This window comes from Panthera pardus, unplaced genomic scaffold (assembly GCF_024362965.1).
Source record: "Panthera pardus isolate Hobbes unplaced genomic scaffold, ASM2436296v1 HiC_scaffold_18, whole genome shotgun sequence".
Taxonomy (NCBI): domain Eukaryota; kingdom Metazoa; phylum Chordata; class Mammalia; order Carnivora; family Felidae; genus Panthera; species Panthera pardus.
The window spans coordinates 34059978-34074847 of NW_026526743.1; the positions used below are offsets into that span (position 1 = coordinate 34059978).

Here is a 14870-nt window from a genome sequence, read left to right on the forward strand (position 1 = left end):
AGCCCTGGGCATGGCTCTCCCCCTCGTGGGCTTGGGTCTTCCCATCTGTAGATCAAACGGGGGATGGAGACAAGAGAATGAGTGAGCCACTCCTAGACCTGAGTGCCTGCCTCTGTGCCCTGCAGCCTCTGGAACAACCCCATTCCCCCCGACACGGTGCGGCGTCTGCAGAGGCAGGAGCCCAGGCTGGACTTCGCTTTCTTTGACAAGCAGCCGAAAGCCCCTTGGGGTACTTGATGGCCCCCTCAAGGTCCTTCGAATACAGCCAAGTGAAGCCAGCTTCCACCCACCAGGACTGAGGGCTCAGGAAAAGAGCCGCAGCTGGGTCCCCCTGTATGCTGCCCTAGGAGGGCGGGGCCTATTTGTCTTGCTACAGTCTTCAAGAAGGGCCCAAAGCCTGGTGTGGCCAATAGACTACCCTGCCTCACATGTGATATTCATGAGCAGTCGGGGACATGTCGCACAATGAGAGTGTCGTGATGTGATGGGTGACACAGGTCGCCCGTGGCAGAATTCTATGCAGCGTTACATAGAGCTTGCGGTGTGGCCTCGGGGTCAGTGTCATGGGTCCTAGCACCACACGTGGCAGGACATATGATTTGTGGCTCATAGATGGCATGTGCTAGCTGCTCATATTGTAGGATATGTGCTGGCAGGATACCCTCAGGCTGGTACAAAATCTAATTTATTACTTTTTAAAGGCAAGTATGTATTTATATATTGCATTTCCAGAGCATCTAAGCTAGGGAATGTCCTCCACCCAGAACTGGGGATGGGGAGAGGTGTCCAAGCACTGATCAGCCCAGTGGCCTGAGAACCAAGCCAAGGACTCAGCCCTGAGGCTTTTGGATGAGTCCCCTCCTGCCTCAAGCCTCAGTTTTCCCATTTGTGAATGGGATGACTCCCTCCTCTTAAACACTGGCTTCCAAGGACTTTGGGCCCAGGGCTAGGTACAGTCTGTGGGAATGGACAGGCCTACTCTGACCTATGTAAGGGAAGAAGCCAGGTCTAAGGGTGTGGGGATAGGCACTACCAAGATAATCAGGCAAGGCCACTGGGTCCAGTCACTACCTCAGCAGGATCCGGGTGAGTTCCCAGGGGCTGCACGTGCTACGTAATATTCTTGTTGCTTCCAAGGACGGCCCTGCTACACTGTAAGCCAAATTTGACCAATAAATGTGGATCGTGTTAACAGCCTCTACCCTGAGTCTGATGTATCCTGGTAACTCACCAAGGTCAGAAGTGGTTCACCCCCTGCCCCAGGGACTGGAGAGCAGGACAGACGACAGAGAGATGAACTGAGAGGAGCACTGGCCTGGGAGTCAGGAGACATGGGCTCAACTCCAGACTCTGTCTCCGTATGGTCACGGGCTCATGGGCAAGTTGCCTTCTCTCTCCTGACTCAGCTGTACTATGCGGGTATTATAGAAGCTCGAAGTGTTAGAAACATTCTTTGTTGGACCTGCATTATATTTAAACTCTTTTCGGAATCAATTGTCAGTATTTAAAATTGGGAACTTTTACATGAAAATCTAGATTTTCAACTTTTGTTAGGTGTTGGTCCCACATTCTCACTCAAGAGTAATCCGGGGAGTCATATGACCATGCCCTTTGGATATGACACACACCTCCCAGTTTGCCACAGTCCCCACCACTCTCTGATGTATCACCCCTCCCTTTTGCTGCTTGCCTGGCCGTCCTTGTGAGAGCCTAGAATCTCCTGGCCTAGAGGGGTCCACTGGTGGGTGGAACATTAAAAACATGGCTTTGGAAGTCAGATGGGCATGGAATGGACTGTGACTTGACTCCTTGCTGCTGGTCTTTGAAGACAAGAACTATTTCTGGACAAGGGTTAGTAACCACCCCCGCCCCCCAACACCCAGGACCTTTGGAGGCATCCAGGAAGCATGGTATATATACAAAATCCCTAATAGGCAGTGGGTAATGGTTTATCGCCATTTCCCTTCTCCTTTTAGGATTGAATATATACGAGGTGAAGAGATGCTTGAAATGACAGGAGAACGGCACCCACTCTCCGTCACCTGCCTGTGGGCTGAACAAATTGATCACAGGGCGCCTTCCCCCAGAGCTGCACCCCATTGTGAAAAAGCAGCCAGACAGGGTGCAGTTACAGCTTATCACCACTAGAGGGCAGGTTGGCCCACTGGTGATTCCTGAGATTACTTCCTATTGGACCCAGAATGAAGTTAAGAGGTGATGCTAGGGGCCTGTCCCACCTGGCCTAGGATCCTGGGATACTCTGCCTACTAGTGGTTCACCTGGGTGGCTCAGCCCTGACCTTTGCCGCTCTCCATGTTGTCTCCGGTCCCCCGCCAAGCACGAGGAGAAAGTCCTCCGGCCAAGTGCCAAGCACCCACACCCCACACGAGGACACTCTTATCGGGCTAGGGTCAGGGCACACCTGGCACCGAATGGGGCCATGATCCTGGTCATGGGGGAGGGGATGTGCAGGCAGAGGTTCTAACAAGTTTCCCCAGAAAACTGGAACCCCAAATGCTATCTCTCCTCCCTGGGAAATGATGCCAAGTTGACTCTGGATCCTTCATACCAAGCGGGGGAGGGGTGCTTGTACTGTCCTCTCTCTGTGCCCAAAACTGGAGCATGAGTCCCTCAAAGCCTGAAGGTGACTTTCCCAGGAAGTCATGGCTGAGGAAGGAACAGGGCACCAACCAGAAGCTCCAGGCCAGATGAAATGCACACCAGGAGAGCCCGGAGCTCAGGGATGCTCTTCATTTGCTGCTTCTTCGTTTTACATTTTCCTTCTTCTCTCCCTTTCAGCTCCGGCCAAGTTCTAAACCCCAAGAAACTTTCAGCAGCTGCCCTGAGATAAACCGTATGTTGGGCACTGCAGAGCTGGCTGGGCCCGCTACGGGCGGTGTGCAGGCACCTCGTTCCTTTTATTAATCTTCCTCTGCAGCCACCTGCTTGCTGGAGGCCTGGACTGCTTTTCTACCCAACACCGATGAGGTCCAGTCTCCCTGCCCCCTTCCTCCGAAAAGTAAGCTGTTTAAATACACGCATGAAACAAATACAATTCAAAGAAAAGTGAGGCTGTGGCCAAGTGAGCAGGGTAATGAACATGGAGCTCGCTCCCGATTTCTGTACGTGAATTTTCTCCCCAAGAATGTGAGCCAGCTGGTAAGTACTCTCGTCTGTCCGCAAGGCTGGGAGAAGCTCATTTTGCTACTTTGTCACTTGGCCTCTGTCCTATGGTTTTACAGATTGAACATCCACCTCTCTGATGGGCGTCACAGAATCTCCCTTCCTATCCCTACAGGCCTCAAATCCTCCCCAGTTGCCCCTTCCATCCTGGCCCCAAACACACACATCTGAAATCCACTGTCCAGGCCACTACTTCTTGAACTATAAAATCACAGTTACAGAAACTGTAATGTGCATCGAATCATCTGGGGATCTTGTTAACAAGCAGATTCTGGTTCAGCAGGTGTTGGGCAGGGCCTAGGATGCTGCATTTCTAAGAGCCCCCACGTGATGTCTATACTGCTGGACCACACTCAGCTCTGCAAGGCTATCAGCCAGTGAGTGGGTCTCAACCCTGTCTGTGCGTTAGAATCACTTGGGGAACTTTTTTTAAATGCCTTTTTAAAAATGTATTTATTTGTTTTGAGAGAAAGAAAGCATAAGCAGGGGAGGGGCAGAGAGAGAGAGAGAGAGAGAGAGAGAGAGAATCCCCAGCAGGCTCCCCACTGTCAGCGTGGAGCCCGATACAGGGCTCGAACCCATGAACTACAAGATCATGGCCTCAGCCAAAACCAAGAGTCAGAGCCTCAACCGATTGGGCCCCCAGTCTCCCCTAAAATGCCTTTTTAAAAAAACAGAGTATAGTATTAAGGGGCAGCTGGGTGACTCAGTCAGTTGAACATCCAACTCTTGGTTTCAGCTCAGACCATGATCTCATGGTTCATGTGTTCGAGCCCCCGATCTGGCTCCATGCTCCAAGCAGCGTGGAGCCTGCTTGGGATTCTCTCCCTTTCTACCTCTGTCTCTCTCTCTCAAAATAAATAAATACACCTTAAAACACACACACACACACACACACACACACACACACACACACACACACACATTATTTAGAAAGGTCCCCAGACAATGCTAATGTGCAGTTGTGGGTGTGGAAGGCAAGACAAGACTTTGTACCTGGACCCCTTCTTTTGTCCCAAGGGCCCTCTCTTTCCAGATGAGGACACTGAGACCCAGAGATTTTTCCTGACTTGTCCAAAGGCACATAGCTAGTAAGTGGTAGCACCGGGAATCAAACCTACGTTTCATGACTTTTTCCCCCCTTTCCTGTTTCAGTGAGATACAACTGTGCCACAGCACTGTATGAGTGCGAACACGTAGGCTAAGGACTTGCATACATTGTGAAACGATCAACACAATAAGTTTATTTAACACCCAGGATCTCATATAGTTACCAAAGAAAACCGAGAAAGAAAAAAATGGCTCTTTCCCTTGAGATGAAAGCTCCTAGGATCCACTCCCTTAACCACTTCCAAATTTTGTGACTCAGTTCCACAGGTGCAGCCCCAGTTTCCCCATCTGTACGGTGAAAGGATGAGCAAACTGAGACAAGGCACAAAGACCTACTTTCACAAGTGCTGCAAAGGTGACCTGATGGTTAACTCTCCCTCGGGGAGGGTTTTGAACCCTCTGTCACCTGCCTTGCCAGGTTATTGTCCTGTAGGGTTTCCACCATCCATGACGTCCTCTAGACCCAAAGCCGTAATCTCAGCAACAAGCTACCCTGTTTTACAAAGGAGAAAATGGAAGCCCAGAGAGGAACGAGACTTGCCAAGGTCACACGGGGAGTATTCAGTGGGGCTTCAATTCCAGTCGTGGAACAAGCAGGAAGTGGAGGTGGTCCTGGCTGGGGATTTAACTGGTCTGCAGGTCTGTGTGTTCTTCAGAGAGCACCCCCCGCCACGACCCCCACCCCAGTCTGGAGGGCTGTGCAGCCTACCTTGTGCTCCCAACCCCCTCCCATGGCCAAGGCCAGGCCAGAGGGTGGTGACCCCAGCCAGAGATGGACACGCCCAGAGCTGGACACACCCTCTGGACACATCCAGAGCTTCCTGGGAAAGACCTGACAGTGGCTGCTTTGGTAAAGCTCCTCCCAGGGCTGGTCTCAGGAAGTTCTGGGGACAGCTGGTCCTCTGGTCCGCCCTCCCGCCGCAGCCACCCTGATGAAGCACCCCACCCCTACCCCATGTGTCTCCCAGCTTCCAGAGCTGGCGTCCTCCCTGACCCCCGGGCCTTGGAAACCATACCTTGTCGTTCATCCCACACAAACTCCAGCCCTGCCCTGGCTGCCCAGAAAGTGACCTTTCCCCTAAGGAGGAGGCCACCAAAAAAAGGAGCTTTGACTTGAGAACAATCCAACTGGGGTCCCCAGGTGGAGTTCCTAGGACAGAAGCATCGGTTTCCCCAGCTGCTCCTGTGGTTCCCCACCCCCACACAAATATTTCAGTGTAAGGTTGGGTCCGATGGAGGTGTCTGGGGCTGACTGAAAGGGCAGGGGAGCCCGGGCATCCTGACCGGAGAACGGGGCATCCCTGCATTACGGTGACCACAGCCCTGGGACCTAAAAATAGCCAGAACAATGCACCAGCCCTGGTGTCTAAGCGTGCTTGGTGCTGTGCTAGCCACAAAGGGTCTCACTGAATTCCCACAAGCATCCCCAGAAGCAGATACAAGTCTATCCTTACATTTTACAGAGGAGGAAACTGAGGCCCAGAGAACTGAGTGATCTCACCAGGCAATAACTAGAGCGGCTGAGATTCAAACCCACAGCCATGACTCTGCCTGAAGCCTGGCACTGGAGTCAGCCATGAGATTCTCGAGGGGCTGTCTCCATCATGAATATATCTCCATATCAATTCCCTGTGGCAGACGGTATTTTCCAAAGATGGCCACCACAATTCCTCCCATCCCACATGCTCTCCCTACAATGTGACAGTGACAGTCCTCTCACTGAGAGGCAGGTCTATGGAGGGAGCTGGTAACTATGGCAGAAGTGACATGATGTGAGTTGCAAGGCTAGGTTCTATAAAAGATAACAAGGCATCCACCTGGTTCCCCTGGGATGCTCACTCTTGGAACCCAGCTGCCATATTATGTGGAAGTTCAGGCCGCACGGAAGGGTCGTGGGTAGGTGTTCCGGCTGACAGTTCCAGCTGAGGTCCCAGCTGACAGCCGGCATCAATTGCCAGACATATGCCTTCTAGATAACTCCAGCCCCTGTCATGGTCTGACTGCAACTGTTTGAGAAATCCTACGCAAGAACCACTCCCGCTGAGCCCAGTGACCCCCCCAGAGCCATGAGAGACCATAAAGTTTGGGGTGATGTGGATGCAGCATAAATAACTGGGACCCCTTCCATCCTCTACCCCCTCACACATCCTGAGGCCAGCCAGGGCCCGGTACACGGGCAGTACCTTCACGTGTCCGTAATTCACAAACACACTGAAATGTACACGCAGCCCTGGTTACTCCCATCTGTTTGTCCCGACAGCCTGGACTGAGGAAATAAACACCCAGACGGCAGGTGTTTTACATACTAGGCCAATTTGGGGAAACTGAGGCCTCCTGCTTGCGCAGTGAGGTCTCTACCAGGGCGAGGAAAGACGTCCTCCGACATTTTGCTCTAACGGCCTTACATTGTGTGTGGATGAAGGACAGAGGGTAAGACACTTGGCCTTAATCAGTTGACCTCTGGCCTCTCCTCTTTTTAAAAAATGCTTATTTATTTTTGGCGGGGGCAGAGAGGGAGGGAGACAGAGGATCCGAAGCAGGCTCTGCACGAACAGCGGCAAGCCCGGTGCGGGGCCCGAACTCACGAACCCCATGGGATCATGGCCTGAGCCGAAGTCGGACGCTCAACCGACTAAGCCACCCAGGCACCCTGACCTCTGGCTTCTCCTAATCCCTGACTTTCTTTTAGACAGCTTTGTTGAGATATAACATTTACCCCTTTAAGGGTATACAAGTGAATGGTTTGAGTATACCTACAGTTGTTCAACCATCACTATAATTTCAGAGCATTTTTAATCACCGCCCCCAAGAAATCCCATAGTAATAACAATTACTCCCCAGTCTCCTCCCAGGCCTAGACAGCCACTAGGCTGCCTTCTGTCTCTGTGGATTTGTCTAGTGTGGACGTTTCATATAAATGGAATCATACAATATGTGATCTTTAATGACTGGCTGCTTTCATTTACCATAATGTTTTCAAAGTCCGTTCATATTTACCTTTCTATGGCTGAATAATATTCCATTGTGTGGACAGGCCACATTTTGTTTATCCATTCATCCGTTAATGGGCATTTGAGTCATCTCCACTTTTGGGCTATTCTGAACCATGCTGCAATGAACCTTTGTGTATGAGTTTTTGCATGGACATATGCTTTCATTTCCTTCGGGTAAATTCCTAGGAGTGGAATTGCTCTGATCCCTGGCCTTTGTATTCTGTCCATTAGGCCAGGGATCCAGTATCTTCTTCACCCTGGGTAGGCCCACATACCTCATCCTTCAGGGCTTCTAGAGGAAGCCTGATTTCCACGCTGAGTTGGGTCTTCTATGCCAACCCACCTCCAACCTTTGCACTTTTCACACAATAATACGATTGCAACTTCTACGATTGCAACTTCAGGGGAGGGACTCTGCTTGGGTTCACCATTGTCTGTCCCAGTGCCTGTCTCTCCTGTGGCTCTGGGGCAAGGAGAGGAAAGGGAATCTGGGGGCCATATCAATCAGGAAAGGCTTCCTGGGGGAGGTGGGGCTGGAGCTTGGTCTAAGAATGCCTATAGATTGGTTTGCCCCACAGCTGGGCTGAGGGCTTTGAGGACTTTGGTGGAGGAAAGATGAGGAGAGCTGGGAGAAAAGAAGGATGAATGGGGGTGGGGGTGGGGGGACAGGCAGGCAGAGAACAAAGCTCAGAGCCCTGGGGTTTTTCGGTGGATGCCCCTCTAAGGCTGCAAAGTGCCTGTGACTCAGACTGGAGGGAGGTTCACAGGCTCTAGCTCGAGTCTCCTAGTTAACCCTCTCCTACCTGGAATGGAAAACCCACAACCCAAGCGCAATGCGTTAACTCTCAGTCGCCCAGTCCTTGAGCTGTAGGGCCAAGGGCTTTGGATGTGGCCGTGAGATCTCCCACAATCTGGTTAAACGAGGCTCAGCTGTCTGAGACACTGAATGGGGGGGGGGGGGTGCACATAAATACCGTTGAGTGACCTGCAGCAGGAGCTCCCGGCGACAGATGCATTTCTTAAGAATCGGTGCTTCTTCTAGGGAAAAGATGGCCTTCGCAGAAAGGGGGGAGTCGGTGCCAGGGCCTCAAGCCCCCCCTTAATTATCCTCCTGCTAACTAGCCCCAGGCACTGTTCAAACTCTTTATCTTATCCTTTCTGAGAAATATGTGTCATCTTCCCAGTGCCTGGCGACAAGAAAATGCCGAGCTCTTTTACTGGGGGGCGGGGGAGACGACACTGCGGTCCTAGTGCTGCTCAGTACCGCCCAGAACCTAGCCCTGTGGTGTGTCCCCCGAGGGCGCAGCGCGGGGCCCTCGGGGTCGAGGCCGCAGGCGGCGAGCTGGGGCCCCGAAGGCCCGGGCTGAGCCCACTCCTCGGTTCCCGCGTCCGCGGCCCTGAGCGCACGGTGCTCGGAACTCGGAGGTGTCCGCGACTCCGGCAGCACCGGCCCGGGAGGGTGCGAACCAGAGGCGTTCCGATCCGCGGAGTCCCAGCCTGGAACGTTCGGACCCTCGGATTCCGGCCTCGAGCGTTCGGACCCTCGGGTTCCGGCCCCCGCGGCGCCGAGAGCCCGGAGCGCCAGGGCGCGCCAGCCGCGGGATCCGAGCCGCGGACGGCGGGCGGGACAGCTCCCCCGCTCCGCCCGTGGGGAGCGCTCGCCCCTCCAGGAAGCGCCCGCCTCGCCTCCCCACCCCCGCCCCCTCTCGGCCGGAGGGAGGAGCCCGAGCCGCCGCCGCCGCCGCCCGCCCGCCCGGGAGGAGCACTGGACCCCAGGCGGCTGGGAGCGCACGCGAGCTGGCCAGGGCCGCGCGGGCAGCGCCCTGAGCCCGTCCCGCGCCCGCGGGCCCCGCCAAGCAGAGGAGCGCCCTGGGATGCCCCGGCGGCCCGGAGCGCGGGCAGCGGCAGCGGCGACCACGCCGTGAGGGCGGCGGCGCCCGCGGGACCCGTGGTGAGTGGGGCCCGGGCGGGCCAGGGGCGGGCGGGGCGCCCTGGCGCGAACGCTAAGTTCGGCCTTTCGGCTCGGCTTCTGGAGCCGGTGGCGGGTTGGAAGGAGGCTGGGTTCCGCCTCAGGGGCCGTGACACCCCAAGCCCCCGCCACCCGCGCGCACCCAGCCTCTGGCCTTTGGTGACTCAGCTGCGACCCGGCCACGCGGGGGCGCTCCGGCTGCGCCCGGACCACCGTGGGGGAAAGAGGAAAGGGTGCTGGAGGAGGGTGGTGCCCCTCGGTGTCCGAGCCCAGCTGTGTAGGGACTCTCCTACCTCCTCCCTGGAGCCTGGGAGCGTCCGGAAAGGTAGAGTCCCCGCTGCCGAAGTCCCAGCTGCCGAAGACTTGAGGTCGGGCTGGTCCCTGGCCCCTGGCCACCCCCCGCCCCGTAACCTGCTCTCAACCTCCATATCCCCCCCCCCCCCCCGCCCCAGCGTACTGCCGGAGAGCCAGCTCCCAGCCCAGGAAGAGGCTACGAAGGGAGGGCGTGGAGCTGGGCAGCTTCCCAGAAGTCGAAGTGTGTTTGCAAACTAGTTTTTTCGCAAAAGCTGTCTGGCACCTGTGTGGTTAAGGGGGGTGGGTGGGGGGACATGGGAGAGAGAGCAAGACTCCTTCCTTTCCGTTTCTCGCAGCCCTGTTTTTCTGAGAATAGAGGTGTCTTACTCCCCTCTTCCCATCCCATCCCATCCCATCCCATCCCATCCCAGCCCCGACCTCTGCCTCCCTCCTTGGACAAGGCCTTTGGGAAGGGGCTCCTTCAAAGGGGACTGTGATTTGCCCAAGAGCACAAGTGGAACTGGAACCCAGGGCTCTGGTAGCCAGTTGAGGGTTCATCCTGATGTCTGTGATTCTCCCAGCCCTGTTGCGTATTTTGGGAAGTGACACCCTCAAGGGATCTGGGAGAATGTGAGCTGCCCTTTGTTTTGTGTGCCCTTAGTTTTTGCTTGCCTAGGAGTGTGGGCTGTCATCCATGGATGGAGGGCTTTTTCTGTTCCTTGGCGCACCCACAGCTTCAGTAATTGGTGCGGACGTGGGAACCCCTTTGTACCCTTCAGCGGTTGCAACCTGTCTGTGGCCAGCTTGGGGAGACCTGGGGCTGAATGCCCACCCGGTGGCGGGCTGGGGGCCCTTCCTCTTCTCTGACCTGGTGCTTATCTGTAAAATGGGCTAATTGTCAAGGACCTGTGTGCCTGGAGGCTGGGTGCAAACATGAAGACATAAAGGAGTGGTTTTATTACAATCCCTCTGGCACAGGGCCCAGTGAGCACTGCTTTGGCCCCAGGCACGCGGTCACTCAGGCAGGTTTCTCCATGGAAAGAACCAGGGGCTGGGAATGTGGACACTTGGGTTCTCCTTGCCCTCTGCCACTTCCTGTCTGTGTGCCTTGTCATTCACTGGGCTTGGGGCTTTTTCCATCTGTAAAATGAAGCAAACTATGACAGATTCCCGTTTCTAGGGCTGCTGGGAGGCTGGAACCAGGGGACAGGGGTTCTGCAAAGTGGGGTGCACTTCATGAATGGCAAGTGTGGTGTTTCAAGGGACCCCTCCCCTCCCAGGGGCCATGAAAATGAAAAACTCAGGTACGTAAGAGGGCTGGGAGTAGAGCCTCTGTTTCTATACCTGTAAAGTTGTGAGAACAATACGCTGTATAGCTTTGTGATCTTTTAGGGTGGTTGTGTATTTATTTAAAGGTAGTTGTGAGGATTAAATTAGGTGACAAAGGGCTCACATGCCAGCATTTTGACTGGTCTGGTGGTAAGCACTCAGTGACTGGTAACTGTGAGCATCGTTATTCCTGGGAATATCCATAATCCCGGTGAGGGCAGCTGCATTTAGGATTCCTTCTGGGATTTTCTCAGGCCAGCCTGCTCCTCCTTCTCCCACCTCCTCCCTGGAGAGAGGAGCCTCAGAAGCCAAATGTCAGACTTCTGGACTGTTCAAGGTGCAGAGTCCTGAGTAGGAAGGTTCTCCCAAAGAGAACATCATGAGGGATGCTGGATGCAAAAAGGTTCCCCCCCTGTGCACCTTGGGCTGGCCCACAGGGCTCTGAGGAGTGACAGAAAAGCTCCTGTCAGAGCAGGAAGCATTGGGGGCAGGAAACGTCCCCTACTGAGAAGCCCCCAGCCCAGAGCCAGGGCCCCGTCTGCCTGCTGCTGAAGTCTCCTTCCCTCTGTCCCCCTCTAACCCTTACAGGAGCTGCTGAATCGGGGCCAATCATTTCAAGAACCCAGCCCCCTCTCCCTTGGAGAATTGGCCTCAGAAAGGGAACAGGATTCCCTCCCCTCCTGCCCAGCCCTCTGCAGGACACAGGATGGGCTCCTTGGGAGCCAGGAGGCTGGGTCATCCTAGGATCTTGGCAGCCAACAACAGGAGAAGGGGACAGTCATGTCCCACCCCCACTGTCCAGAGGGAGAATATGGGGTCCTAAGCGGGGTCATGGCTTCCTGAGGTCCTGCACTGCCTCAGAACTGCGTGGGGGTCTAAGGCGCCTTCTCGTTGTCAGCCCAGTGCCCTCTCCCCTCATTGAGCCACCCGGCCTCTGCTCCCATGGTGGGGTCAAGTGGACTATGCTCTTCAGTGTCCTGGAGAGTTTCTCTCCTAGCTCTGTCCTCACCTTCTTCCTTCGGGGTCTGAGATGAGGCTAATTAGCTGCTACTTGCTCACTCACTATGTATCACCTTGCTTAATTTTTCTCGGGCGTTAGCCACCTTCTACACTCATCTTATTTATTCATTTGTGTATCATCTTATTATCTGCCCCCCTTCCCAAAGAGTGTCAGCGCCACGAACAGGCGAGGATAGCGTCCATCTTGTCCAGGGCCCTTTCCCTGCACTTAGAGAAGATAAATGACTGGGGCTGCCCCGCACTGTAGCCTCCTGTTAAAGGACTCTGTGATGCTGGCTGATGGAGCCCCGAGGAGTCATAAGCTTGCCCTCTCGGGTCTCTGGAGGGAGCCCTGCTCTCCCTGCTAAGTGCTGGGAGACCGGCACAGGGCAGTGGCCTTGCTGATGGAGGAGGGAAATGTACGAGTCTGGAGAAGGTGGGATTTGCCTGGCACTGAAGGACCCGGGGCTGGAGGAGACTGAGGTGGCAGCTGCTGCCATGGGCTGCCCACTCAGGGGACCGAGGTGTACTGGGGAGAGTCCCCATTCCCCGTGTGACCTGGGCCATGTCTCTTAACCCCTCTGACCTCCGCTTCGTTGTCTAGGAAATGGGGACTCTTAGACCACGAGCTGCCCCCACTGCTCTCTTCATGGGGTTCTTTAGGCAGCTTTGAAAGGGCTTGTAAACTGAAGAGGGCAGTGTATGGAGTCATTCCTCTTCCACCTGTGGCTTTGGGTCCCACCTTCCAGTCATTGTGTGGCCACCTGTCGTCACTCAACAAATGTTTACTAAGCAGCTCCTCTGGGCCTGGGGCTGTGCTGAAGCTGGGAGCGCGGCTATGGAGCTCAGAGTGGAATGGGCGGGGGGGACAGAGAGAGGCCAGCAAATGACAAGGAGACAGAAAGACTTCAGATAGTGGAAAATGCCCCAAAGAGAATAAAGCAAGGTAGAGTGAATGATGGGGGAGTGCAGTGTGTGAGGCTCAGGGAGGCCTCTAGAGCAGGAGGTGGTGACATTCGAGCTGGCATGCTAATCCAGGGCCTTAGTCTCTGGTTCATGGCTGTATCCCAGCCGTGCCTGGTGCCCAGCAGGTGCTCAGTGGATATTTTTGAATGAAAGAGGGAGGCGTGCCCCAGACAGAGGAAACAGCACATGCAAAAGCCTTGCATTGGGAACATGCTTCGTGTGTTCCAAGAGCCCATTCTCCTTATGACCCAGCTCTCTTTCTCCTTTCGGTGGCTCTTGTCGGGAGCTGGGGGCATCTGGTTTGCCGACTGTATCCCTGCTCTCCCCTCCCCATGATGCAGGAGAGAGCATGCTCAGCTCCCAGCAGAAGACGCCATTCAACCTCTCCCTCCTTTGGGCCCCAGCAATCTTTCCAAGTCACCCCGCGGCCCCTCAGGAAGGGGTGCGCTTTGCAGCGTGCACATAGGGAGCCCAGCTGCCTGATGTCACGCTCTGATTTGCCATGGACCAGCTGGATGACCTTGGGCAGTGTATTCGTTTCCTAGCGCTGCTATAACAAAGAACCCAAAACCGGACGGCTCGAAATCACAGAAATATATTCTGTTTCAGAGGCCAGAAGTCCAAATTCAAGGTGTGGGCAGGGCCATGTTCCTCTAAAGGTTCTAGGGGAGGTGTGTTTCCTTGCCTCTTCAGGCTTCTGGGGACATCACACCGATCTCTGTCTCCTTCCCTCAGTGTCTTCATACGGTCCCTCTCATAAGGACACCAGTCGCGTTGGATTAACAGCCCGTCCTACCCCTGTATGACCTCATCTTAACTAGTCACATCTGCAGCTCCTGTATTTCCAGATAAGATCACATTCTGAGGAATTAGGAGGGTAGGATTTCAACTTAGCTTTGGGGGGAACATAATTCAACCTCTAACCTCTACATAACCTCTTTGTGCCTCGGTTCTCCGATCAGTAAAATGGGATGCTAGTAAGAGGGCACATGTCCTGGGATTGCAGGGAGGCCTAAACAGAATGCTGTCAACCTTGGGGCAGGGCCAGGCACGCCCAGTGCATGCTACTGTTTACTTCTTCTCAGGGAGGACTTCCTGGGAGCTGGGACCCAGAGCTGAAGAACAGATGGCAGTGTCCTTGACCAGGAGGACTTGCTGAGAAGGGCCTGGGCCTGAAGTAGCACCTGCTGTCTGGCTCACAGACACCCCTCCGCGCTGTCTGGCTGAGGAGGGGCAGGGGGCACCCCTTCAGTGTGGCAGGGTGTGGGCTGGGCAGCATAAAAGCTACTGGAACTGTAAGACACCGTTAACAAAGAGTAGGGAGAGCCCCACATGTGGAGGGGTGAGCAGAGATCTAACCCCCATGCGGGAACCCACGAGGGGATTCGGTACTGGGTGAGCCCTGATGACTTTCAGGGCCCATCAGTTCAGAGATTTTGGGTGGGAGCTTGGGGCTGAGGCTCAGAGCAGCCCAGGAAAGACTGAGGGGTATTTAGAGACTCCTCAAGGCTGAAAGGAGCCCAGGCTCTTCACAGGCAGGGAAACTGAGGCACAGAGAGGGGAAGGAACTTGGAAGAATTCCAAAAACACACTTTTTGGGCACCCCTGTCTCTAGTCTCCCCGTGGTAATTCCCAGGTAGGCATGGGCACCACAGGGCAAGGCCCAGGGCGGCTTCTGTCCCTCAGGCTGCCGCACAGCCCCCTACAAATGAAGCCAGGTTGGAATGACTTTGGCTGGTGTTCACTGTCACCATGCCCTCCACCCTCCATTAGCTTGGTCCACCCTCCGAGCTTGGCCAGACCCACTCCCGAGTTCCCGAAGTACTTTCTGTATCCCAGAGTATATCTACACCCGTCCTCTGTCGCGTTTCCTGGGAGGTGGGAGGGCAGGCCATCACCTGCTCCACTTTGCTGATGAAGGAGCTGAGGCCTAGGAGGGAGGAGGTGGCAGAAGCAGGCCTTGACTCCTGACTCCCAGAGGGGTGGGGGGTGGGCTGGAGGCCACCGTGCAGCCTGCGGCAGCAGCC

The 14870-nt window shown here is 55.0% G+C and overlaps 2 protein-coding genes across 14 annotated transcripts in view; both read left to right on the forward strand.

The window, feature by feature from the left end:
• The window catches only part of NLRC5 (NLR family CARD domain containing 5), an 85948-nt gene extending 84751 nt beyond the window's left edge, over positions 1 to 1197 (forward strand). For all 11 annotated transcript variants that reach the window (XM_019455869.2, XM_053906126.1, XM_053906128.1 and 8 more), the window contains one exon: positions 126 to 1197. In XM_019455869.2, coding sequence (XP_019311414.2) covers positions 126 to 237 — 112 coding nt within the window. In that variant the 3' untranslated portion in view covers positions 238 to 1197. The remainder of the gene's footprint in view (positions 1 to 125) is intronic.
• Positions 1198 to 8472: 7275 nt separating this feature from the next.
• Positions 8473 to 14870, forward strand: part of CPNE2 (copine 2) — a 48008-nt gene continuing 41610 nt past the window's right edge. For 2 of the 3 annotated variants that reach the window (XR_008423376.1, XM_053906137.1), the window contains exon 1: positions 8473 to 9237. Coding sequence is in view for 1 of the 3 variants with exons in the window: in XM_053906137.1 (XP_053762112.1) it covers positions 8488 to 9237 (750 nt within the window). In the remaining 2 variants the exon portion in view is untranslated. The remainder of the gene's footprint in view (positions 9238 to 14870) is intronic. The other variant, XM_019455858.2, reaches the window with a different exon arrangement.